Source organism: Mixophyes fleayi, chromosome 11 (assembly GCF_038048845.1).
Source record: "Mixophyes fleayi isolate aMixFle1 chromosome 11, aMixFle1.hap1, whole genome shotgun sequence".
Taxonomy (NCBI): Eukaryota; Metazoa; Chordata; class Amphibia; order Anura; family Limnodynastidae; genus Mixophyes; species Mixophyes fleayi.
Window position 1 is genome coordinate 58,989,460 of NC_134412.1, and position 27,277 is coordinate 59,016,736.

Below are 27,277 nucleotides of genomic sequence, written 5' to 3' on the forward strand. Positions count from 1 at the left end.
CCACAATATCTGCTGCGATGCAACAATAGTGAGTTTGAAGGATACTGCAAATTGAGCCTAAATGACAGTAAGGCTAGATTGACTAAACTGCAGGTTTAAAAAAATGTAGATGTTGCCTATAGCAACCAATCAGATTGTAGCTGTCATTTTTCTAGAAGGTACTAAATAAATAACTAGAATGATTGGTTGCTATAGGCAACATCTCCACTTTTTCAAATCCGCAGTTTAGTAAATATACTCCTAAGTGTGCTTTAATAAAATTACACTTGTTGATAAATAGGCCCCTAAGAATTTATACATGGTCAGTGCAAGCCCTGTGGATGCTCCCCTTCAGGCATTTTGCCAGCGGTGGGAGGTGACATTATTCAGTTTTTTAGTAGGCACCCGCTAACTATTGGGAACCTAGATGACAATCTAGGCTCATCCGCCGATATGTAGATTTCATACCAGCTATCTAGTTATGGCCACACGTGGATGCTAACTGGCAAGATCAGTGTCTTGTCACAACTGACTTATTACCTTTCATAATGGCCATTTGTTTGGTCGCAAGACACTTGCCTGATATTGCAACTTGAATGACCAGTAATAGATATACCATAGAATTGTTGCTCAGTGTCATGATTGCTGTAACCAAAAAAAACCAGTATGCATTCCCCAGCAATGAGCAATACACCAAACTCCAACATTATTTATCTACATAGCTCTGAACTGTTGTGAACCAGTCTGTCTCATTACAACAACTTTCATAGTCAGCCACACGCAAACTATTGGAGGCAGACACTACTCTTACTACAAGTCACTATTAATGATTTATAGGTTCATCTATGTCTGTTTAGCAAGTGTGCTATACTGAGGAAATCTCAGGGTCAGGAGTCCCCACCGATGATCGCTTATTACTACCTTTATATTTGTGTTGAGAAGCACAGACTCTTTTTTTGCCTTTATTTTCCGCCTACTTCTCAATACCCTATTTTCCCTCCGTTAAGTATCCACCGATTATTGATCCCCTTCCCGTTCTCCCCCTCCTCCCATTCCTCTGCCCACTACTCTCCCCCTCCTCCTCCTCCTCTCCCTGTTTGTTACTTTACAGCACACGTGGTTGGAGCGGTTCAGAGAGCATTGTGACGTCACAAAGCCGTCCCTCTGTGACGTCAGTGGGAGGACGGGAGGCGTGATCTCCTGAACTCGCCAGCCCTCTCCTGCATGTATTAGCATATGATTAGCATGTGATTATCCCCGAGCAGAAGCTGCACAGTGAAGCAGGTGCCGAACATGGCGAGTCAGCCCGGAGCCGCTCTCCTCCTCCTTCTCCTGATCAGCGGGCTCCGAGCCGGATTACTCCAGCAAGGTACCGGGGATCGAGAGAAAGGGGAGGAGATCTTGGGGGAGAGAGAGAGGAAATAGGCGAATACCTTAAAATAGTACATAGGGGAAACGCTGAGCCCTGAGCGGCACTTCAAGCTAAGCTGCTTTCCAAAGCAGAGAGCAGGAATCAGGGAGCAGGAGAAGGGAGAGTGCGCGGGGATTGGTAATATCCTAGTTTAGCGTCATAACACAGTGGGCAGCATCTGCGCTGATTTATGTTACTCTCCGCGTCTACGCTGTCCATGGTGTTGGAATAATTTATGACGCTAAACTAAAAGATTACCGGGAATTTAACCGAGGGGCAGCGGGGGAAAGGAATAGCCTGCAAGGAGAGGAATGCAGAGGAGAGAAAGTCAGCAGCCTGGAGGGTAGAGCGAGTGAGAGAGGGAGGATAACAGACAAGGAAAGAGAGTGGGGAATGCCACTAGAGAGAGGGATAGACAGCATCCTGGAGGAGAGAGATGGAGGGAAAGAAGGAGAGAGATGTTAGGAGAAGTGATGTATGTAAATGAATCGGGAATAGAGAGTGAAATGAATGAGGGGAGTGGTGCAGAGTGAAATGTGCTTAAACTACAGGGAGAGATTTTAATTTGGAAGATGGAGGGAAAGTAGATGGGGTGAGGAGAATGTATTGGGGAGACAGGGACCAGATCTATAGACAGGAAGAGGAAAACTGCATAGGGTGCAGGGGAGGGGAACTGCGAGTGGACAAGGGGCACAGGGAAGAGATCTGCACGGGACACAAGGAAGGGATTGACATTGGGGGGAAAGGGGGTACAGGGAGCTGAAAGTGGGGGGAGCAGTGTAAGGAGTAGTAATATATTAATGCAGGCAGAAACTAGGAAATGAATGAGTTGATTTATGTCTGAAAGATAAAGTTAAACAGATAAAAAGGTGATGAGGGGAACAGAATATACAACTGAAAAAAAAAATCTGAAAAATGGGAAGAAAGGAATATTTTGCAATATTAAGATAATAGTGTAGATAATATGTTTTATATAGCACTCTGCAGAAATGTGGGTAAATAAAGCATGGGGCTGAGGAAGGGATAGGAGAGAGCAAGTAGTACAGGGTGAGAGGTAAAATCAGTGATGAGGGTGGGAGTGTGAGCATAGGGAGGATAGCCAGAGAGGAGAGAGATTTCACATGAAAGAGAGATGGAAGGATCAGGGAAGATGAGAGGGAAAGAAGATGAAAGGAGAAGAACAAAAGGGAATGGGGGAGAGAGAAGGGAGGGTAATCGGGAATAGGAGGGAGAGAAATGGGTAGACAGAAGGGTAAGCGTGAACAAGTGAAAAATAAAGGAAGGGAAAGAAGTGTGAAGCACATAATGTTTAACCCTGTCTTTCAAACAGCCACTTGTTGCACAGCAGTTTTTATTGTATTGGGCTTTTGAAGTGGTTGATCATCCTCTGTGTTTTTGTTAAGATATCAAGCTGAAGACTCTGCTCTGTGCATTATGGGGTCTAAACATATATTTGGGTGGTACCAATGTGTGAAATAAAGAGTTTGTTTGAGTTGGGGAGTGAGAATTAATTGGAATAGCCCCACTGGTGTCTTAACTCTATGCTGTGGATGTTTGAGCGCACGGTGGCATTCTAATCCTGTATTGTAGCTGCGTCTACTACAGTATATTGATGAGATGGATAAATCACTGCGTAGTACATGTATAACGTATGAATGTGCTCAAACACTGCATAGGGTGGTTTGGCTGTACAGTACTAGATTTGTTTATATCAGTACTGTTATGTTTTGTGTTTTCTTTATGCATCCTAGTGAGTTCACTGCACAAATGTATAATTCTCGTGAAATATGCTTCAGTATGTGGTATGAGACCACTCGGGTATCTTTTGTACCATAACAAGAATTTGCACCAGTCCTAGTTTGCAACAGGGATTCTTTATTTTGTAAGGTTTCGGTGTGAATGATTTCGAACTGTTGCTTGGACTACCCCCCCCCCCCCCCCCCCCACACACACACACCTTCCCTGGGGGCACTGAGTGTAAATGGAGGGGGCTGGTTTTCAGGTGGGGGAGGGAGATGTATGTAAGATTTAAATGTCAGCATTGTTCACTTAGAATCCTTTGATTCCAATATGAGGGGATGTTAATTTTTAGTATTTCTGTTGCTGCTTGAGATGAACCACAGCCCTGTCTTTTCCCATTCATTCTAGTTGTGTTCCCTGCAGTCTGATTCCTACTCTGTAGAACCTGATGCTTGTGCAATGTGTATGTAAAAGTGTCTGCAGAGCTGCTGGCTTCAGCTGCTTTTCATGTCTGTTTACTAAGAAATATATATAATATCTGCACTATACCCCTTTTGTTTTCATTTCGGACATATATGAATAGGAAAGTGTTGTGTGTTTTTTATGTTTGCAGCAGTAAAGTAGGGCAAGATATTTTGTGGAAGAAGAACTCAATTTGGGTATCCGGTACGGCCTGCGTTGTCTCCAGTGATTTTTGTCTTTGCTGCTGTGAAGCTGTACTCTGGTCATTCGTGTTCTTCTAGATTCTAGCTGCAACTGTTCTGGCACAGCTCCGAATCAAGAGGGCAGTGTTTGCATTTGGAGAACAAAAACACAGAAAATACTTCTCAAGCTCTCCCTGTCCATCACACAGATGCACTCCCTGTAAAGCCTTTGCCCACCCTTTAGCCATTGCTGAAAGAAAAAAAAAAAAAATCATCCAGGCTCTCTCCACTTATCATGCAGTAATATTCTCCTGTCTTTTACAATTGGTCCCTTTTTAGTCTTCGCAAAAATACGTATATTTTTTCTAACACCATTGCCAAGCGTGAATATTTACCTCTAAATATTACATATCACCTGTTATAAAACAAATACAGCATAAATGTTTTTATACCCTTATCATCCTTTATATACCACCAACATATATTACCTAGTGCTGCACAATCGGAGAGATGTTTATTCACGTGGGTCCCTGCTCCAGTGGAGCATTCAGTCGAAGTTGTCCACCACATTCACACAAATGCACACTAGGGTCAAATTAGTCAGTTAACCTACCAGTATATTTTTTTGTACTGTGGGAGGAAACTGAGCACCCAGAGAAGATCCATGCAACACAGAGACAACAAACTTCTCACAGGTAGCGCAATGGTCTGTATTGAACTCTGGGTCCCAGTGTTGACCCCAAACTATTAAAAATGTAGTTCAATGAGTTCATAGCTGACAGTCATTTCAGATATTGTGGTTGTGAAAAAATTGCGTTGTTACAACTTTATATGTAAGGATTTATGATTAAATTTCCATGTTTATTGACACTGCTAAACATTGGAGATTTATTTCTATGTAGGGTGAACTTCCGTAAACAATGTTGACATTTTCTGTTGCACGAAGGTCGTCTTGTGGCCCAGTTAGCTTTGCCAGGTTGGTTCTGCAAGGGTGCTTTTATACCACCTTGCATTGTGTCCTGCACAAATCTTTAATCACAAAGACCCATTTCCAATATATTCCTCTTCCACTCATTAGTAACAATTCTGCTTCAACCTTTTGATGGTAGAATAGAAGCATAGTCACATCTACTATACATAAATGTTCTCCTCTCACACACTCGTCTCTTTACTATTGCTCTTGCATTACCATGCAAATGATTTGTGCTTATGTATGTCCTCCCCTCCCTTACTATTCCAGAAAACAGAAATAAGCTATGCATGTCTTGTGCTTCCAGTTCAAGCTGAGACCGTAGCTATGAGCAACACGTTGGAGAACCTAAAATGTTAAGAAGGTATCACACAAGACTGATGTCTATATTTTGGCAGTGTGGCTTTGTTGTTTATAATTTTGATCACCGTTACATCTGACTGAAGTAAAAAGAGTAAATCATTATTATTTGTTGACATTGGGAGGATGGGTTAAATGCATTTAATTGGTAGGGAAGGTAGGTATGTTATTTAGTGTAGAGAGAGCTAAAACAGAATCTTTATTCTGATGTAGCATGCGTGAAAGGTGGGAAAGAAGATTCTTTTTTTGGCTGATTTAAACTGATCTGTGGAAGTTCACTTGATTACCATGATATGCTGAGATTGGATGGTATACCTATTTAGAGATAATGGGAATGAGTGTGAGATATATATTTGGGTTTAGAGGGTTACCATCTGAATTGGGTCAAACGGTTACTTGATTGACTTGAATTGTAGAGAAGTGTTTTCTAGATTTGAACACTGCCACAGTGCTGTGCAGAATAAGCAAAATCTACAGGCCATTATAACGATTGCAAACCCGATTTAACGGTTACAAGGCATTAGGAAACAATAGCAATGAGGTATGTGCTGGCAAGAACTTGCAGCCTAAGGAAAAAAGGGGATTGAAACGTAAGGTAGTGTAAATCTGAGCTAGCACGCAGATATAAATGGTTAGTGGACATTATAAAACAGTTTGTTGTGTTACAGGAGAAAAAAGTTTTAAAATATCCAGCCGAGTGGGTCTAGCTTTTAGCGTACTGTCATTCTCTGGCAGAGAATAGAAATCCTGAAGGGGTAATTAGGATGTTATCTGATAGGAAGAAGTAGCAGGTTTTTTTGTGGAGTGCAAGTTTTGTTTCGGTGTGTGTCAGTTGTGAGGCGGTGAGGTTAGGAGGTGCGATATTGTTATGGGCTTTATGCGGGTTTGATTTGTATTCTGTGTGTGGCAGGCACAGTATAGAGTGACACAATGGAGTGGTGCTTGAGGATTATGATTAAAGTTGTATAAGAATTTCTGTATCATTTATAATAGATTGGAGCAGAGCCAGTCTATTCAGAGGAAGGTTGTAGTGTGTTACAGTAACTTAGATGGGTTATGATAAGAACATGAAAAAGTATTTTAGTTGTCTCATGAATGAGGAAGGGTGAAACACAGGTGACGGTCCTAAGTTTAATATGGCAGGATTTTGTGTGCGCTTGAATGTTGAAGAGTGAAACTTGGGTGGAGTAAAACGTACCCTCTAAACAGAAATCCAGAAGAGTGGGAGAGATTTTAAGTTTTAAGCAGCACTTTATGGTTCATTAGAATGAAGATCGCAAATACATTTGTACTATACTCCTACTGGGTACAGTAGAGTGATTTTGTGTGTTGCTCAGCTCAGATATGGGCAAACTAACATATAATTTAGGAGCCAGCAGTTTTGACCATGGAACATGTGTGGGCAGTGATTTTATATTATATTCTATTCGGTATTCTTAGGGATACGTTTTTAAAATGAATGCAGTGAATGATGTGTGGCAAACACCTTTTGGTATCTGCATATTATAGTAGGATATTAGAATATTATCTGAAAGTAGAATCTTATCTGTTGCAACCCATGTGGTCCATTCTGGCAGGTACTGGCTTAATAACATACTGCAGCTACTGGCTGTGGATCAAGATATTCATTCAGCTGTCTTGAGTGGAAGGTTGTGTGATTAAGAAAAACATTGGGGTTTTAGCCATACATACATCTATTTATACAGTAGCTTTCATTACATGGTAAGATTGTAACTGGTCAATAAATCTATAAAGTATGACCCTATCATATAGATTGGATATGGGAGAATATCTGGTTATACCTGGCACAATTGCAATTACATAATATTTTTGATCATGGCAATCTAGTCAAATCTCTAGTGTTTGACCCTCCAAGATTCCTTGATATATAACTGGATTTCAAAATGTGTGATCATTAGTCAAAAAGTTTGTGGGGCAGAGCTGTGTGTTCACATATCTCTATATACTCCATAGTAGGGTGAGCTAATATAGCACACAATGCAGCAGTGATCAAGTCTACAACTAAATAGTATATTAAAGCTTAATCTTGATGGGTTTGAAGGACCAATAAACGTATAATACGAGTTGACTTATGTACGTGTTTGTGTAGGTTTCCTCCGGTGTTCCAGTTTCCTCCCACACTCCAAAAACATACTGGTAGGTTAATTGACTGCTTCAAATTGACCCTAGTATCTGTGTGTGCGTGTGTGTGTGTTATGGCATTTAGACTGTAAGCTCCAATGGGGCAGGGACTGATGTGAATGAGTTCTCTGTACAGCGCTGCGGAATTAGTGGCGCTATATAAATAAATGATGATGATACAAGAACTAAACTTGAAAGAACTCAAGATGTTTGTTGTGTTTACATTATCTATATTCAGCTCAGTGTTTTGTTTTATTTATTATGCTCATATTTATTTTGACTATTGTATTTCAAACTGATAGAGGCCCACTGTCTGTGTTCTTCTGTAGATTTAAGGAGATTACAACTTTGTATAAAATATCCTCCATTCTGATAAGTGTTTGGAACTTCTACATATGTATTTGTCAATGTTACTAGTAGTGCTTGTTTTTAGGTTTTAGCTATCTTTTAAGTGTTTGCTGAAAATACCACATCTACAGGGACATATTTCATATTCCTCAAGTAGCACTAGCTCAGTAGGTAACACATTTTCATTGACCTCTAGCAAACATTGCCTGCTTATCTACAGTTTTAATGTATAGAGCTGTAATGATGTCATGGTAGTATGTTCAGATTAACTCTGATTGAATAGCATCTGCAGAATATTTTGGTGCTAATGGATGGTAGTAATAATCACAAATGTGTGTATGTGTGTGTATGTATATGTGTGTGTGTATATATATAATATATTATATATATATAATATTTTAGATTTCATTTAAAACCCTGTTGAATCTGTCTAATTTCTTTGCTGGCATGCCCTCTAAATTTTATAAGGTTAACCCTTCCCAACAACAAAACCTTCATATCCCCTCAACTTCTAAATAGTCTCTTTTCAAAACTGCTTCCTTCCTATGTTAACCCTTGAAGTGCTAAGAACATGACTTGGGTTCTCAGACAGCAGATCTTGATATTGAAGCTGTAAGGACAATGTGCAACAATTTTCATTTGGACTTGATCGTTTTAAATGAATCTTCCATCTCCTCTGCTCCTAGTGTACACTTTATTATTCGTTTTTCACTCTTTACTACTTGTATTTGATGTGCAAGAGAAGAGGAAACGCCTGTTTTAATGTCTTAGGCTAAAACGGTCTGTCGCAATATGATTGGGGGTTACACTGTACATTGGGGAACCCTTTCTGCTCCTTGCTGGAGTGGTAGGGGGTATTGTGCCCCTGTGATTGGTCGGGTGGTTAATGCTTAGTTGGAGGTAAATAAACAGGAATGGCTATAGGTGGAAGCTTCACCTGTAGCTACCTGTTACCAACCATCCAGCCATATTTTCTTTTTCTTCTGTTTCAACTGGCTGTCCCTATCCTTGTCACTGTGAATAACTGATTTTTCTGTTTTGTTTTGTTTAGCACATGCCAATAGCTATGCAGTTTTTATGGCCATCATTAGTTTGCATGAATTAAATTATTAGTTGTCTCAACAGCCTTCCTTTTGTTATATTATTTCATTAAGGCTGTGGGTGATTCCTGTTTATCTTTACTTATATGTCTGTGTGTTATTAATTGTCTTATGGTTTTGGGTGCAACAGTTTGGAGGAGACATCCTGGGGACCCTTTCTTCCGTACCAGATATGTGCAATCCCTAAGTAGAGAGAGATGAGGGCTGCTCCTGAGGCTGGTGGGGGAAGTTTGGAGAGGGCAGGGTGGGAAGACAAGTGTCTATTTTGATAAAGATTAGTCTGTGGGGGTTTTTATTTTATTTTGCAGAACAAAATGTACTGCAGCATTCAATAAAATTAGTTAAAGCAGATTATGCAGAGTACAAAGTTCCTGTGCTCTGAGTAGTTTATATCCATATGTTCATCAGTTTAGTTACAAATACATGGTGTGTATATAGTGTTTAATGTATTTTAATTTATTTTTGCTAGTGTAATTTTTAATATTGGTTCATTACAGCTAAATGTTTGTGCTTTACTGTGCGTCATGTAAAGTTGTTGTTCTTCCTGTGCACATATATAAAGATTTATTAATGTTTTTTTCCCCTGTTATTAAAAACCTTTGGCCAATGCTCTTTAAATTATTTCAACAGTTTCATTTCTTCTTTTTTGGTATAAAAATGTGTGATGCCTGCCATGTAGGTACATCCTACGTTGTATACTAGCACTGCTGGAATGAGACCCAGAAAATAAGATTGTTTCTTGGGATAGAGTACTTGGTTCAGATCCTGGGTCTAAACTATAGGAAATCTAGACTTTTTTTGGATCTGGGGGTACACTAATTGGTTCCCTGTTCTCTTTCCCTCTACCCTCAAGATACCTTTGTGTTAAGTGATTAATACGGAGGAGGATTGACGACTGTGGAATAATGACTGTTTACCACCACTGCTGATGTATCATTACAGATAGATCAACATTCACATCTTCATCTGTTAGTGGGTCAATCGTCAAAAATAATTTCAAAAGAAATTGTTTTCTAAATCACTTTTTTTTGTGTTTGCGTCAAAGTACAGACAACACATACATATCAGTAATATCACTAGACTCTACTGGCCTTTAGTGCTACATATTCGGTGGGCTCATGACACTGAAACAATTTAAAAGTTACTGGTTTGTGTGTCAGTTCGTGCTTCATTCAAATGGTTTAGCTTTGTACGTTTAAGTGGTCTCTCTTCCCTTTTTTTGTTTCCTTGATACCTTCACTGCGAGGGTTACCTTTTCCTATTGAATATGTGGTTGACATCTTAACATGGAGGCTCCTAATTAACAGATATGTAGAGAAATGTCAGTTTTCTGTTTGACCCATAGTCCTATTTACAGAGAATGTAAACTTAAAAAAAAAAAGTATATCCTTATTATACTATAAAAATAAAGGTTGTTGTATGGCTGTGTATATTATGAGAACCACGGCTTTGCTGATCACATCATAGGCAGACATGTCGGGTAGGTCAGAAAGTGGTCCCAACCCTTGCTCATATGGATTGTTATCACCGATGCCACTGTGCTTCAGGTAACTTCTATATCTGAGTGCAGACTTGGTCTGACTGACAACGACGTAGGATAACTGAGTTTAGTAATGGCTTTTGTGACCTAAGGCGTCCTGTATCTGCTTCCTCCACCCCTCATGTTACTGTAGCAAAGGGAATTGGTGCTATTTTGGGGCAATTTATGGGAGGGAACAAGAGAGTCTTTGAGGGAACTTTTTGTTGACAAATGAGGGGGTTGTTGGAGGACGAGGGGGCCAGGCGCAGGAGTGCTGTGGCTGCCTTTTCTGTACAAAACAATGTGCCTATTCATGACTGTGTTGTACATGCACTAAGTGAATGAGGTCTTTGCTTTCGGGTGGGGGAATTGTCCCCCCTTTGCTAATGAATGATCCATCCTGCATGTAACCAGTGACATTTACTGAGTTGTAGGTTTTTTGTTTGTTAACCCCTTACTTCCCTGATCTTGATTAGTGATGTAAATGTTTGCAGTGGCATATTGTGTTTATCTGAAGACAGTAAGAAGAGTGGGCTAGACTCATTGATTGGTGGCTCAGGGAAGAGTAGTCTGTACTATGACCTATATGAAAAGACTCTATACATTGCAATCTGGCTCCATAATATCTGTTTAGAGAGTTGGGATATAGAGAATTATGGACCTTCTGGGGAATGTGCATAATGTGCTTAGAATTCTGCTCTTTTCCCACTTTTTCATGTAGTCATTTAAATAGCAAGGATTGAAAAGAAAAGGATGAGAGGAGATAGGGATAGAAATGGAGGGAGTATATGCAACGTTGCTTTAAATTGAGTATTTCATTTTTTTCCAACTCTGTCCTGATGATATTTCACGCCTCATTTGTCACTTCGAATTGCCAATAAAATGAACGCCATTCCTTTTGTAACATGCTAAATCAGGCAGCTCACAAATAAAAATAACTCTGCATGCACCCAAAGGTTTGCCAAGCAGAGGACTAGATCTGAAGATTGCATCCCTGCTGTGGCCACACACACGTGTGATGGAAGATTACATGGGACTGCAGCAAGGTGCTTTTGTATCTTTGCATTCTCTGGAAGTGTGTACTGCAGCAGGACGACATAACAAGCATACGTGCAGCTGTTTTGAGAATATCTACTACATTGGGAGTTTTAACGATGACTGCTCTTATTGTGCTAGAGATGCTGCATCATCTGTGCTGTGCCTCCAGTCTCCGGTTTTGCTGGGGTTTTAGAGACTTTGAGATACTTGTTGGGAGGATTTATAACAAGTTGGATGCATGAAATTCGTTTAATATATAGTTGCATTTTCTTCCCATCAGTACTCTAAGCATATGGTGAACATTGCTCCTTCCACTGTCTAATACCCCTTTCACACAGAGGCACGTGCCCGGGAATAACCCAGGTCGTGTGTCTGTGTGAACGGGGTGACTCGGGTTGGAGCCGGTTACGCTGCGGGCCGAGAAAGGTGTTCCCTGGTTATCCGATCCGGGTTCTGTTAAAAACGGCTCATTGGACGGGCTCAACTTTAGAATGCTGAGCAGACTCTGATCCAGTGTGAAAGGCAGCGACCCGGGATTTACCTGGGACTAAAGTGCAGTGTGAAGGGTAACAACACGGGTTAAAACTGTTCATTATCCTGTGTCTGACCAGGCATTATAGTGAGAAAGGTGTATTAGTTCTCATTGACTTTTCTACTTGTTTCCATTCCCCCTCCTCAAATCTTGACACTGCCCTTGTTGCATGCAGGCCTGTCCCTCGCAAAGGTCGCTGTTTCTCAGAAGACCACCATACTTATCTGGGTGCAACAAATCTGGCAAGATTAAGTATCAGTTGGGGGGGGGGGCATATTTGCATTCTAAAACAGTGGTTCCCAAACTGTGTGTCGTGGCTCCCTAGGGTGCCACGGCGATCACACAGGAGTGCTGCGGCCAGGGCCATTGGCAAGCAAGGCCGGGGACTACTTGGTAATTATTTTGGCTTAGGGGTGCCTTAAAAAAATAGAGACCCTAGGAGTGCCTCTAACTGAGAAAGTTTGGGGTCCACTGTTATAACAAGTGGTTTTGTTATTGTCCCCTTATCTTTAATAGAGTTGTCCCCCATTTTGGACCACCCCCCCACACACTCTCTATGGGATGCACTATTACTTGAAGCCTGGCCGCCCTATTTGGAAATATATATATATATATATATATATATATATATATATATATATATATATATATATATATATATATATATATATATATATATATATATATATATATTAAACTAAACTGGTTTTTCCTGACTTATACTTGGCACCTAACGTCCCTGAAAACTGCAATATGGAATAGTGTACCTTAGACTATAACCCACAGGCTTTGTTCAGCTGGCTACAAATATTGCTTTCTATGGAGAAATGTACTTTTATAGCTGTCACATTTGTGCCATACGAATCTGTAATACCTGCTTCTAGGCAGCACTGAGCTGTTTGGGTCTCTCTGCCCTCACATTACAGCATGATGAGGTATGATTTTATTTATCTTTCTTTACACTGCAGTTTTTGGGCTGCATGTAATGAGTCCTATACATTGTCCTCTTTAGCCCCTAGATTATCTTTTATAGATCTGTGACAGGTCATTTTTAACCCTCTCCCACAGGTTGTGAAATTAATTACTTATGTGGACCATTGCCTGTGCCATTCTGCCACTACTCGTACAAAGAAAGCAACATGTGGTTGCCGTTTGTTGAACATTGATTTTGCTTGCTTGTTAACAAGAGCTCACCTTGGTCTGAAGCCTGAACAATCTGGGTACAGTAATTGAACGTGACAGGACTACAGTGAGTCATTACTGGGGTGTTGTGTGTATGTATACATTAATTTTATGACATTTTAACTTCTAGCATTCTCTGATTAGCACAACTAGGTCTAAAACATCTGATGTCTTCAATCTATTTTTTGTTTTGTTTAGGTGACAGATTGTTTTGTTATCACTGAGCCGTAGCAATGCTATATATACTTGCGCATGTTTTTATAGTATAGTTTGAATGTACGTTTCTTTTGGTAAGGTCAGAGGTTGCACAGTGGTCTTGCTGGTGTCCTGCTGTCTTTAAGGCATTGGAGCCGATCAAATCAGACTGGGGGCTGTTCCTGGCCGTGTTCCCTTTATATATACCCTACTGATGGAGGGATAGGGGCACTGCAGGACACTTTTGTGTACAAATGGTAAGATGCTTCCTTCACGTCTACATTCTAGAAGATGTTCGGGAGGAATGCCAGAGATGCGTGTGAAGTGCTTCTTATGCTCAGGAGGAATAGCTAGCTCTTTGAGGTCTGTGAGATGTTAGGATTGTACTAAGTAACATTTCATGCCTCGGATTTGATATTTATTTGAAGCTGGTAAATAATGCAGCATTTGTTCTAATAGAGGAGCCAAGTCCTCCTTCCTTCATAACCTTTAGGAGGCATTAAAGATGATGGATAAAAAATAAATGAAAAATAAAAAAAAATGCACACTTAAAAGTGGCATCCGTGTAATTTGAACATCAGTCCCCTGTTCTTATGGTGTTTGTGAGAAGTATTCCCTGCGCACGGTATCCTTACCGTGTTGTTATAGTGTGCGGAATAACCCATATGACCATTATCTTTTATGTATGAAAGATGTATTCTGTAGAAGTGTATGATAGGGAAAATTACAGATAATGACATGACTATACAAAACAGGCTTATATTTATAGACTAGTAATATAGAAAGAAGACTAGTTCTTAGAGCTTTCAATCACATGAAGCTTTGAGACACACGGTTTGTTTCTTAAAGCTTAATAAACAAACCAGTTTCACAATCTCAACAGTCAATATCCATATAGGTGCTGTAACAGGTTCCTCTTTTTACGGTTTAGAGTGGACGAAACGCTGTAATCCACTGTATAATCCTATCTTTAAAAGATAAAAAATAAAATAAATTGCCCTTTCCTCACTCTTATGAAAAAAGGAACAAGGGGTGAATAACCAAATTTTACCATGAAATTTCATGATCATTTTGTTGGTTACCTTGATAATCCTGTACAAGTAAAGTGTAACTAAAACGGGAAAAATAAAAGTACTCCTTTTAAATCTCCATGTAGAGGCGCACACAGTGGGGGTTTCTGGGTCTCCAGAAACCCCTCCCCTCCGCTAACTTAGTGCACCACATAGCGGCACTATACTATAAAGCAGCCGCGGCGGTGCTGTATAGTACAGAGCTGCCGAAACGGCGCAGTAGCTCTCTCACGTGTTTTGGTTTTTTTGGGGGAGAGGGGGGAACCCCCCCTAACAATCAATGTATGTGGCATATATGCCATAGATGCCACCTGTCTCTGGTTTCCTTTAACAGTCTCTGTCTTTAAAGAACATTTATCTATAATAATGTCCCAAGTTTTTATTATTGACCGATGGCCAAGTATAAATTCCTTTGTTTTGATTTCTTGACCTGTATAGTATATTTTGTCCGATTTAATTATATATTGTTAAACAGACAAGTGTCAAATTACTGTGACGAGTTTGTTTTTACCTCAGCCAAAAATGATTCTTGTATTTTTAATACTGTGCATATCGCGTACAATTTACGGTTTGGTAATCTGCAATACTGAATTTATAATCCAGCTTTATAACTATTACAATGTACAGATAGATTTAGAAACTGAGATCTGTGACTGCCCCTAGTGTGCATATCACCGAGTTGTCACGAACTGTTGATGTCCAAACAAATTTTAACACTAATCAAGTATAGGTTTTGCAGGAATAGCGTGACGCTGGCTCTGAAGAGAAGTTCTTGTGGCAGTTTATCACATTTTAAGAGCTAAATGCACGACTAAAATGTTTGTTTATGTATAGGGCGTGCAGGCATTTTATTGCTGGGACCATAACATATTTGACTAAATTTATGATATTTTGTGAATTCAGTAATAGGCAGAGCAGTATGCAGTTAGTTTGGGAGTATGGAGTTGCTTTTGTCAGTGCAGGAATGTTACATGCTACATTAATAATGTATTGTGGGAAAGGCTCTGTGATTGGCAGAGAGTTGCTGGAAAATAGCAGACGTGTTTCAGATATCAGTTTGAATTGCAATAAAGAAGGTTACAGAATAGTTATGTTTGCTGGAGTGCCCATAGCATTTTTTTTTCCCCTTTACAAACTGGTTAAGAAATGGAGTGACCGTATCCTTCAGGATGTATCACTGTCTTGTCATACTCCTAAGGCTTTCTGGTCACCATTTACTCATTCATTGTGGCGCATGTATTGCCCTTAACTTCACGAACATGCAGATTTTTAGTGAAGAAACGTTGGTGATCATGTACTTTTAAAACAGGAGTATGAAACCTAGTTCTGGCATGCTTGCATACTGTTTTTTGTTTTGTTTTTTGTTGTGTGTTTTTTTTTTTTGTTTGTTTTTAAATCTCCAATGAACCTCAAATAAATGTAAATCTAATATGGTGTGTAACATTCCATCAATTAGTGGAAATAAAAAAATCGCTCTATATCAAACTTACCCAAAAGGGAGTTGATGGTATTTATATGTATTTTGAATAATCCCTCCAATCCATGATATGATGAGCAAAAAGGAAAAAACAATAATGCACTCAGATTGAACAAAGTTGTGTGTCAGAATGTATACGTGTTGCACTTGCATAATGAAGGTGAAATATCGGCTTTAAATAAATAACTGTGAGGAATATTCTTCTCCCTCTATGTGGATAATCCCTTTTGTTGATGAGCTAAAAAAAAATGATATTCAGAGTGTATTCCCAACAATGGCTATAGCAACCATTTAGGGAAATTCTACACACTCCTTAACTGTCTTGTTTAGAACTATTATTTAATAACACAATGTAAAGATGTTTGGAAAGTAATTTATTCCATAAATGAATAAAAGGCACAAACTGTGCAGTACAACTAAAAAAATTCAAACTGTAAAAACAAGAGGCTGCACTCACTTTTGGGTGAATCAAAACTCGTTTTTCAGATCATCCGAGTCTGTGCAGATACAGAGTGAGAGGATCTCAGATGTAGCGCTTCACGTGTTTCCCAGGCTACTTGCCTGCTTCTTTTATTAACAATATTTTGTTTCTGCACTCTGATCTCATCTACAAACACATAAAAGTTCTTTACACAACAAGATAAAAGACTTGTCAATTTCTGGGTCCCTTCTCTACAACAATTAAATATGTTACTTTTATAGACTGAACTTTATCTGCAGATATTTTTATGTCATGAGGGAGACAATGATTGTGTGTGACTGATCATATATTATTTATTATTATCTTTGACTTATAAGGCGCCACAAAGGGTCCGCAGCGCCGTACATTACATATACAGAAAACAGAACCAAGACACAACATGATACAAAAATATATACAAACACAGGTCAGATTATATCTGGGACAGATGGTGAAAGGGATGGTAGAAATCAGCGAGAAGAAGGCCAAAGCTTAAGAAAACAGGGCTAGGGAAGCAGGCCAAGAGGTACAGAGGGTGAAGGAACAGTAGAAGGAGCACACAAGGAAAGAGGGCCATGCTCACATATTAGCAGTTTAGTAGTTGTACCAGCTGTCTTCCCTGACAAATCCTTCATATTGTGGACCCTCCCTATGTCCTCCAATTAATAATGGGAAACATGTTTGCATTATGGTGACTGTTTTATTTTTGGTTTTTTTTCGAAAATCACCCCATCTGCCATAATCTCTTTGAAGCTGCCAATCAAGTGGTGTTGTCATTTTGGGGTCTTTTGATATCCTAAAATGTAAAATGGCAAGTGCGTGATATTTTGCCCATGCCACAAAATTATCCACAGAGGAATTCTGTGAGGCCAACACAAGTGATTGGTTAGTTACTGTTTCATTTTTGGTGAGGGGGGGCTTTAAGGATCTAAATCCAGAGAAAGCTTGGTCAGTGTGTGGTGAACCACAACTCCCAGCATGCTCTGCTGACCACAGGCTTTCCGTGGCTTTGATGTTAGCAGGACTTCTCGTGTCGTGCTTTACTGGGTGATGAGTATTCTCTATACCATGTTCTTTCAAGAGATCGTTAAAGGCCACTGCAGGCAGCTGGCAGTTGTGCACTGACAGCAGCTTGTCCCCTCTCCTCCCTCCTGTGTTCTGCATTATCTCTGCTACTGGTGGTTTATGTCTGTTTCCCGGTAAACTTCCTCTCTTCCTTTTGCTATTTTTCCTAGTTAAAGACTTTGCATTTGATCAGAGCATTAACGTCAGAACGATTTGGCCCGTCTCGGATAACAGGAACACACAGGCTGCTCCCTCTGCCGCCCATTAATTTATTCGCCGTCTCCCTCGGAGAGATTTAGTGGGGTTTATTTCTCGCCAAATGCCAAGAGGGGAAGTAAAACCCATTGTATCTGATCATAAACCTACTTTTCCTCTCGTATTAGTACTATTGTAAAAGGCTTTTTTTGTTCTTACGAGTCGCGGGGCTATTTCAATTACACGGCTCTCGTCGGCTGCTGCAGTCTGGTTTAACCCTGCGCAGGCTTGGAGCTCGCAGTTATGGAGCTGCAGCTGATTAACCGCTTGTGCATTGTAGCTGTTTTGATGACAGCTTTGACGTAGGTTAATTATGAGCTCTGTAGCATTCATTTGGCCATGGCTTACTATGTTTTTTTTAAGTATCATTTTTACCTAATCCCAGTCCTCCGGTCTCAATAGCGACAATTGAATGCACCCTGGTAACTGGAGACGGCCCCCTTGCATCGTAAATGACCTGTATATGACAGTCTCCTCTCCAGTGCGCCAGCTGGAGATCATTAGAATCAGTTCCCGCCATTTATCCCTCACAGACATAACACTCAGCGCTGTGCACAACTAGAACTACTACTTTGGCACAGGAAAGTCCATTGAGAGAGCTCTGATTGTGCTAGTACATATATGCACTTTTTAGGTGAAGGCTAGGGACAAAGACTGAAGGATTGCAATCAGTCTTCACTAAACAACTTGTCTTTCTACACTGAACAACATTTATGTTATCTGCATTATATCAGTGCATGTTTTATCAGACATACATAATGCAGCAAATAAATGGCTTTATATATGTACCATACCAAACTAAGGGAACAATAAAGGATCAAATACTAAAGTGTTTACACAAGGTGTGGAGGGATAAACAATTCGAATATTACATTTACCTCTATTGACATAAAGTGTTTGAGTATTGTTATGTTCTATCTTTTGTGCTATGTTTCAGTAGTCTATAATCTTTCCATTTTCTAGATTTGAGAAGTTTTCTGGTACAATAATACTGTGCAGACTCCCGGACTGTGCCAGTGTTGTTAGCAGGGGCACATGTAGGCATTTCTGGCCCCCCATGTACCACCCGATGATGAATATACGTGATGAGGAAGGCAGAGATATGCCCTCATTTACCAGCTAATGACGACTATACAGACCTAGGAGGGCATAGATATGCTCCCATGTACCACCTAATGATGACTATACAGGGCTAGGAGGGCATAGATATGCCTTTGGTTGTCAGTTTGTGTTTCTTCATTGAAAATACTTGGGTCAAAGTATGTGATGTCCTCTTTGTCATTATCGTGAACCAGGTTGGATTCTCTTGTAGTAATCACTGTTCATCTTCACTTATCTCCCTTCTTTGAGCAGCATTGGTGGGCACATCTGGTTTTCTGGGTCTTGAAATACCGGATTCATCTATCTGTTTTTTCCAGTTGGTGTTCTGCAATTACTAGTAGGTTAATTAGCTGCTATCAAAATTGACGTGTGTGTGTGTGTGTGTGTGTGTGTGTGTGTATATATTTTAGGAAATTTAGACTATAAGCCCCAATGGGGCAGGGACTGATGTGAATGAGTTCTCTGTACAGCGCTGCAGAATCAGTGGCACTATATAAATTAATGCTGATTGTGATATTTCTGCTTTCCTTTTCCTTTTCCCATTTTTCCCATCTGATCTGCATGTTTTTGTCTTGGGTCAAGTGCCAACAGTGGCCAGGCAGCTACACCGACTAACTCTGGGTCTCCTGCTGCTGTTCTACCCCCTTATATATTACAAGGGGATCTTTGACAGTAACTTTCTGCCCACTAACAATTGAGCCAGTAAATACCTTGTCGTTCATATATCCTAGCTCTGCATTGTGCCCCATTAGTGTGCACTTTGTATGTATTTTGTCCACCATACTGATTGATTGTGAGCAGTATGGACTAGAGATTGTGTATTGTGAAGTCCCCAGCAGTCTGTGATGCACATTGAGGGGGTCACTGTGTGTAATCAGCTCAGATCACATAGACCATGTCTTCCAAGTATTGCTTTGAGATGGGATATCAAGGATGCAAGGGTATCACTGGGCCTTTTGTAAGATTTTGTAGTTTGGCAATTTTAAAATGTCTACTGCAGAGTAATTCTGTACAGTTGGGAATAGTCTCCTTATTCCATTTGAACACGTTTGTTCCTACAATGCGTCATGTTTATTACGGGGATCCCGAGGCATCACTGGTTCTTTGATGTCTCTCTTTTGATTCGCTTGACATGACAATTTGCTATAAACTTCTCCATGTCATTTGTGTTGTCAAAATCTCTGGTGTGTATATTGGTCATTACTGTTCCCAGGAGACCACAATGTATTTTCTGTATAGACACTCGGGAATCACAATTGTGACTCCCATATGCATGCACACTGTTACCTACAGGGAACAGTCCTTGTTTATGGAAAGTACGTTCTTTTGTTTCACAGGCTGTCACATGTGCATTGTTGGTAACCGTTTTTTTTAGTTTTTCTATCTTCGTTGTTTTATATAGATTTCCATTTGGCATTTGTCGCAGAAAGGTGAGCTTATAATTCCATGTACTCAACATCATCCTTCTCAGGTATGGTGCAGCTGCCGTCGGGGTATTTAAAGTATGTGCTGCAGTGGTTTGTGTTGACCACTTATTTGCAACCATGACTGTAACCGTGGAAATTCTCACAACCCACTTGTATAGCCAACATTATTTCCATGTGTTATTTGATTTGAAAATCCTTTAATCAGATATATATTTAATTTACAATCAATTGGAACACCTTCATTTTACACAGGTGCAGTCTAAGCCTATGACCTCTGAAGATAACTGTGCAAGGGGTCATTTTAGTTGGATCTTGGCAATGTGAGCAAATATTTATGTAATCATTTGTCTGTTTTTTTGTTGTGTGTTTTTGTTTATTTATTTGTAATTAAGAAAAATCATTAGGGTTGCGTCAGTGGTAAGAATTCATGAATAGATCAATGATATTCTATGATGCGATATAATAAAATATGATGCGCCAAAGGGGGTGAATAATTTATATAACTACTGTATACAATCTTGTAAAGGGATTGACAGAAAATGCACTCAATGGTTTATCAATAAATGTTAGATGTGCTAGTGGAAATAATGGTTTAGTGGTTTTTAAAGGCTTATGGTTGAAGTATAATAGCATTGTATACATTGAAGAGTGTGAATGGGGCGTTTAAGACTGACACTTTGATGTCAAACATTGGAATTGACAGTCAATAGCAATACTTGTGTTCTTATTCTATTAAGGAAGCTATTGTTTTGTTCCTTTGTTCAGCTGATGCAACCGATATTTAAATGTAGATCTAGCCAGTTGTATTACTTTATGATCAACAGGTGAGGATTTTAGGATTGAGGAAAATGTGCACAGTGGTCAGGGGAGGTCTGTAACTCTATAAACTTGTCTTCTAGAATTAGAGGTGCAGAAGGTGGACAGCACACAGAGAATGTCTCTGACTGCGTGGAGCTTGATTAGGAGAAAATTGATTTTCAGGGGAATTGTTGAAAGAGAAATGTTTGCAGCCGTGTATTACTGCAACTTTAGCCACTATTGTCTGTTCTGCCCTTAACCTTGAACAAAAGGAAGAAGTCAATTCAGACTCTGCTCTGTTTTTTTAATTTCTTTCTGTTTAGTAAATGTAGGTACCCCCTGAGAAGTACTTTATTTAACTATTGTGGTAGTGTCAACCTTGCTTATAATGCTATTTATCATGATAATTTGGCCAACAGATGGCAATGTTGTACTGCCGTTTTGTTCTACCAAGCAAAGTGAAATAATAAACACGTTTTGTAACTGCAAATGCATACAAAAGAAGAATTCATGCATTTAAAAAGGCAATATTTTACTTTTATTTGGATGCAAAATTTAGTTTAATGTAACCTTGGGATGTGGGTTGTATGAGCAGGAGAACCTGTGCGCGCACTGATTGTTCACCCTATTTCGTAGTGTACTTTCTATAAGAGATGCTCAGGCTCGGTTCCCCGAGAACCGAATACACCCGAACTTAGCAGATCCGAGTACCGAGATTTCGCACGCTTTCGCAATTGAAAACGAGGCAAAACGTCATTGTTACGTCGTCGGATCTCGAGTTTTGGATTCTATAAGTACCACCCTCCCCGGTGATCCAGCGCCATTTCACAGAGGGACACAGAAAGGGTAGCTCAGTTTGTAGAGCAGCTGGGCAGCGTCAATGGTAGAATAGAAAGAGGAGGGGGTAGCAGTGTTCTTCAAAGTACAGTGACATTCAGGAGAGCTCCATTGCTGAAATATAATTAATAATGGGTCAGGCAGGCTTGGTCATCTAAATCTGCAGTCCCATAATGTGTACAGTGTTATATAGGTAAAACACAAAGAGGAGAGCTCCATTGCTAATTGTCATTGCTGAAAATACAAATACTAGGGCTGGCAGGCTTGGTCTTCCAAATCTGCAGTCACATTGTACTGTGTAACTCCTCATTGTACTCCTCTTTGTAAAACACAAAGAGGAGAGCTCCATTGCTAATTGCACCACTTTTCTTTACAGACACTGCTGTGTGGCAAGGTTTCCTAGATGTGCTAGGAACTGCCGTGTGTTTGAGTCATTGCTCTGTCGCTTAGCATCCAACCAGGTCGCTGGTTTTTGTTTGAAAGTGTATGAAAATAAGATTGTGACCTGTGAGGTGGTCAAAATTGACTGCAAATGACTTGAAAATAGTGTTATTGAGGTTAATAATAATGTGGTATGGGGGGGGGGGAGCATAAATATGTGTTTTTAGAAAAAATTAAGAACCAAAACCAAGACACGCAAGGGCAGTTCTACTAAAACACAAAGTTAATCCAGATCCAAAATCAGAACACAGGGGTTAGTGAACATCTCTACTTTCTATAATGTGTATATAGATAGATATATAGTGGTGGCATGGAGAATGTAAATATATGGAATTTGTTATTGAATGAAGCCACACACGTGTCTGGGCCTGTATAACTAAAGCAATGTAACTTAATCTTGTTTACACACACTGAGAGTTACGGGGTAGCAAGGCATGTTTGAACATAAGACTACCTTTATTGCACCTGGGGCTTAATAACTATAAAATGTTTTCGGTGTAATTCAAGGGTTGAGCAACAAGTGCTCTTTAGAAGGGTAAATGCTGATGTCTTTTATTTCTCTTTTAGAAAACATGATAGGGTTTTTTTTTTAATGTACTTATGTTCCTGTCCCCAGGAACATGGAAAGTGAGACAGTCCTCTTGTATCTAGCAAATGTAAAAGTTGAGCATTTTTTTTAGACCTCAGTTTTATTGAACTGAGCAGGGTTTTAAGAGCGTATCTGAAGCAGCCAATCTCTTATGATTTATTCCAATGAAGTCTATATGGTCGTACTGAATACCACAGTGTGACGGATTAAGGATATAGATATAGTGTGAGCTGGATAGAGCACAAGTTTATTGCATGCAGGTGTTGTAATATGAATTAAGTCCATTTTCGACTCCAGTAACAAAACATGCAGTGAATTGCACAAAACTTGAGATGAAACGTCAAATTTTAATGCCATTTTATGTAAATGCAAAAGGAGTAGAATTTATTATGGCAAAATGCACATGGTTAAAGAGTGTGTGGTAGAGAATCTAGACTGTAGGCTCCAGTAAGGCAAGCACTGATGTGACTGATTCCATAGAGAAGCAGCTGAGTGCGCCTTACCCTGTACAGCCATGTAAAGTGCTTGGAGTCCTAGTGAGGAAAAGGTGCTATATAAAGATTTATGATAAATGTGTATAATGTACAACGCACATATTTAAATAATTTATGTGTTTGTGTAAAGGGGCTCTGGGTTTACAAGTGCTACTGACATCAGTGTGTGTGTTTTGTGTGTGTGGGGGGGAGGAGGTCATAATATATTGACTATATAAATAAAGAGTAATAATAAACACTACCGTAGGGGGGCATCTTTCTATGTATACTGCTACATTGCTGCTATATATGTCACCTCACTCTTAATAAGTATAGTCCCTTTTCCTTGTGGTTGGTGAAGTATTGGTGCGTACCATCTTCATCAGTGCCCCCACCTCCTCCTCAGGGGCACCTTTGACCAGCTCAGACTCCTGAGCTTTGCAGGTTAACACACAGAAAAGCGTACCTGCTCTTGTGAATTTGAAAACCGATGAATGGTGGGGTCCTTTCACCACAAGTTCAGTTAAATTGGTAAAATCCACTTTTTTTTTTTTAATTCCTGCACAAGCTTATAAGTTGTAATGAAGTCCCACAGCAATGTACATCTGTTAGTCCCCAAGAGCTGACACTTCATGTCTCGTAGAAATCACTCGCACTCTTTTCCACTGTGTGTGAATTATCTCCTGGACTCTTACTGTTCAGTTACTTAGGCTAGGTACCCACTGGAGCATTTTCGTCCAATAATCTGGCAAATCAGCCGACATCCAACCATTCGGTCGGAAGTCGGGTTAGTGTAGGGACACGATGGTCGAAAGTCGTTTCAAAGTGTCGATTGTCAGCTCATTTGGTTGGTTGTACTGTTTAATATTTTCCGACCAATCACCGACTGATCATGTAGTGTGTATGCACTGATGCTCACGATCTTCATAGAATTTACAGAGTCGTGTTCTTTTCAGCCGATGCTAGCGATGACTGTCCCGGTGAGTAGAGGGTGTTGTAGAAGGAATAATTCATTTGTTTGTTCTGAGAACAAAATGTTTAGTTTCGGTCGCAGAAAATAACGAAATTCGTTAGGGCATGTGGATAGCTATAACAAGACTGTTTTAATCAGTGTGACAATAATGAATGAATGAATATTGTGCTGTCATTCTCTGAAGACTAGAGGACCAGATGAAGAGCACAGATCTGAAGGTAAATCATGTTGGTGTATATCCATGAATCGCCAGGCTGATCGGACCTTCAGTCGTAGGTACAGTCGTTTGAGATAACACGTTGGTTGGAAAATTCCTAAGTGTGTAACTAGCCTTACACTTCCCTATATTTCACCTTACACTCCACTCACTCAGGACATGGGTTTCACACACTTATCACAGGTTCACGGTGTTGTCACTTCCTTTGTCAACATGTCGACATCTCCACCGATAAACACTAATCACAGATTAGTCCAGTTTAGCAGTTTTATGTTTGGCGCACTATAATTTCCTGCATGCTGCCTGCAGTCGCACTCGTAGATGCGGTTCCTCTATGCTTTTGCTAAACTCTGTTTCTAGTAGTGGTGGGAAACAGGCGGCCCCAGCTTTGTGCCTTACTCTGAGTTTATTCTCTTTCTTATAAAGCAGAGAATGGGAGCAGCCGGCTTCTGCATCACATGACCTACTCTGCATGGAGGTCATACAGCACATCCAATAAGTGGAGAATGGGAGCCCAGTGTATTCTGCAACATATGCTCTCCCTCCTTCCTCTGCAGGCTAAGTGTGCAAGTATATGAAGATTAGTCAGTGAATGGGGGCATGTGTGGATCATGTGGGGAGATCTCAGTGGCATGGATGTTGGAATACATGTGAGACCCGAGAGGTTATGGGGGGTATTTTATGACAGTTGGGGGTCTGAGTGCACGTGGGGAGGGGGGGTGGATTTTGTGGCATGTGATGGAATGATGCCTGATATGGGAGCATTGAGGTCATTTTTAAAATTCTTTAAGTCATGAATTCCTCTCTTTGATGGATGGCGGGCCAAGCATGTGGTCCGTGAAGTATTTCAGGTTGCCCATTACTGGTCTAGAGGATCTCTTTATTTATTTTTTTGGATGTTCGGTTTAAGATTTGCTACCTTGAGAGCCTAACGTGACCAATCTTCTATATTCTATCAACCTCCTGGATGTCTCGTCAGGATGGGTAGTTAATCAAATGCATATTTCCCTCTACTAGATTCTGTGTCCTCTCACCATATATGCTCCTCACAAATCCCAAACTTCTCTCTCCATGTTTCCCTGAGCGTCCGCCCATCACATCTACAATCTCCTGCTTCCTACTTCTCCTTATGGGCGGTTCTCCTCTTCAGTCCCCTAATAGGCACATCCCAAACGGTGCCTAGTCTAAAGGGTCATTATGCAAGGACAAGGAGGGAGAATAGAACGTCTTCAAACAAACGCATTTAAGAGAGGCAAATAAAGTGATGACTTCTGAAACAAATAAGCATTATATATTGGTGGTAGTCAGCATATCGATGCTGACTACCCCGACAAGACTTACCCCGACGTGTTCACACCGAACGGCTCCTTCCCGACCAGGCTCCTGGATGACTGATGTGACAACATACTGCAAGGCACCGCGATGAATGAAGAAGCCGGCGCGACTTGAGGAAGTCGCTGGCGACCGCGACGCTGTTATCGGTGCTGTTAAGGGAATAATGTAAGTATGCGGCCAGGGACACTGTACTTTGCAAAGCCTTATACATTGTCCATGCCCGCATACTTGCATTACCCCGTTATCGGCATCGATAACAGCGTCGCGGTCGCCAGTGACGTCCTCAAGTCTCGCCGGCTTCTTCATTCATCGCGGTGCCTTGCAGTATGTTGTCACATCAGTCATCCTGGAGCCTGGTCAGGAAGGAGCCGTTCGGTGTAAGGAAAGTCTTGTTCGAATAATCGCCACCATTATTCCGTACTCTACCCTTATATATAGGTATTTTATATACTGATCAATTTAGAAAATGCTTGTAGTGACACGTGTACATTAAATTATGCATTTAATCATCTTACCGAATAAAGCAAATTCTCAACTTGATATTAACTTATTAGAGTGGCAAAATTTCTAGGTTAACCTGTCTTGCTCAGGTGGCAATTTGTTCCACCAATGTAGCTCTGGCCATAATTGTAACAATTATGATGTTGGTTTAAAATCAAATGCATTTAGTGTGATACTTTTGTATGAGTTCAGATGTGCTATACAATGATTAAATACAACATGGTGACTCTGTGGGGTTTGTATGTTCTCCGCGTGTTTGTGTGGGTTTCTTCCAGGGTGCTCTGGTTTCCTACCACACTTCAAAAAAAAAAAGAAAGAAGAAAACAGCATACTGATAGGTTAATTGCCTGCTACTAAACTGACCTTTTAGTCTCTGTGTGTGTGTGTGTGTATGTTAAGGAATTTAGACTGTAAGCTCCCATGGGACAGGGACTGATGTGAGTTCTCTGTACAGCGCTGTGGACTATCCACTTGCTTGCTTGGTGTTCCAGCTGTGCAGATTTTTCTTCAAAAGATAATTTATTTGCCAATAGCCCTATTTATTAACGAATAAGTCTTTTATTAAAGTACATAAAATGCTATAATCATCTCTATTTGAAACCTCTTCATGCATTTGAAAAACATCAAAGACAATATAGATTGATATACATTCTGTGAAAATATTGGCAACAATCTTTTGTTTATCTATTCTGAATTTAACTCTATATATCTTAAATCCAAAAAATTAAAAGAAATTGACACTGCAGTTATTTTGACCAAAGCCTGTGCTGCCAAATATTAAATCTGCAAACACTTCCTCTAGCCATGGATGAATTTCCTGTACACCTCTACTGGCAGTGTGGTCCACTCTTCTTGTGCAAACTGCATCAGCTCTCCCAGATTTGAAGGATGCCTCTTCCATCTGCTATTTTCAGATCTCTCCATAGACGTTCTATGGGATTTAGATCTGTGGATAAATGTATCAAGTTCCGATTTCTGCAAGTAGCCGGAAATCGGCAACAAGTGCCTTTACAAGGCATCGTCGCTTTAAATTTCCCCTGCAAGTTGCCGTTTTCCGGCGACTTGCAGAAATCGGAACTTGATACATTTACGCCCTGG

At 40.2% G+C, this 27,277-nt stretch overlaps 1 protein-coding gene and 1 long non-coding RNA gene across 6 annotated transcripts in view; both read left to right on the forward strand.

Annotated features, from left to right (window-relative positions):
* Positions 1-1,214: 1,214 nt before the first annotated feature.
* CADM1 (cell adhesion molecule 1) overlaps positions 1,215-27,277 on the forward strand; it is a 181,377-nt gene continuing 155,314 nt past the window's right edge. For 4 of the 5 annotated variants that reach the window (XM_075190674.1, XM_075190675.1, XM_075190676.1 and 1 more), the window contains exon 1: positions 1,232-1,348. In XM_075190674.1, coding sequence (XP_075046775.1) covers positions 1,273-1,348 — 76 coding nt within the window. In that variant the 5' untranslated portion in view covers positions 1,232-1,272. Of the gene's footprint in view, positions 1,349-27,277 lie in introns of all 5 variants that reach the window. The other variant, XM_075190678.1, reaches the window with a different exon arrangement.
* Positions 2,184-7,267, forward strand: LOC142107318 (uncharacterized). Its single transcript, XR_012679937.1, has 3 exons — positions 2,184-4,750; positions 5,015-5,108; positions 7,215-7,267. It is a non-coding gene; the product is annotated as an uncharacterized LOC142107318 (long non-coding RNA).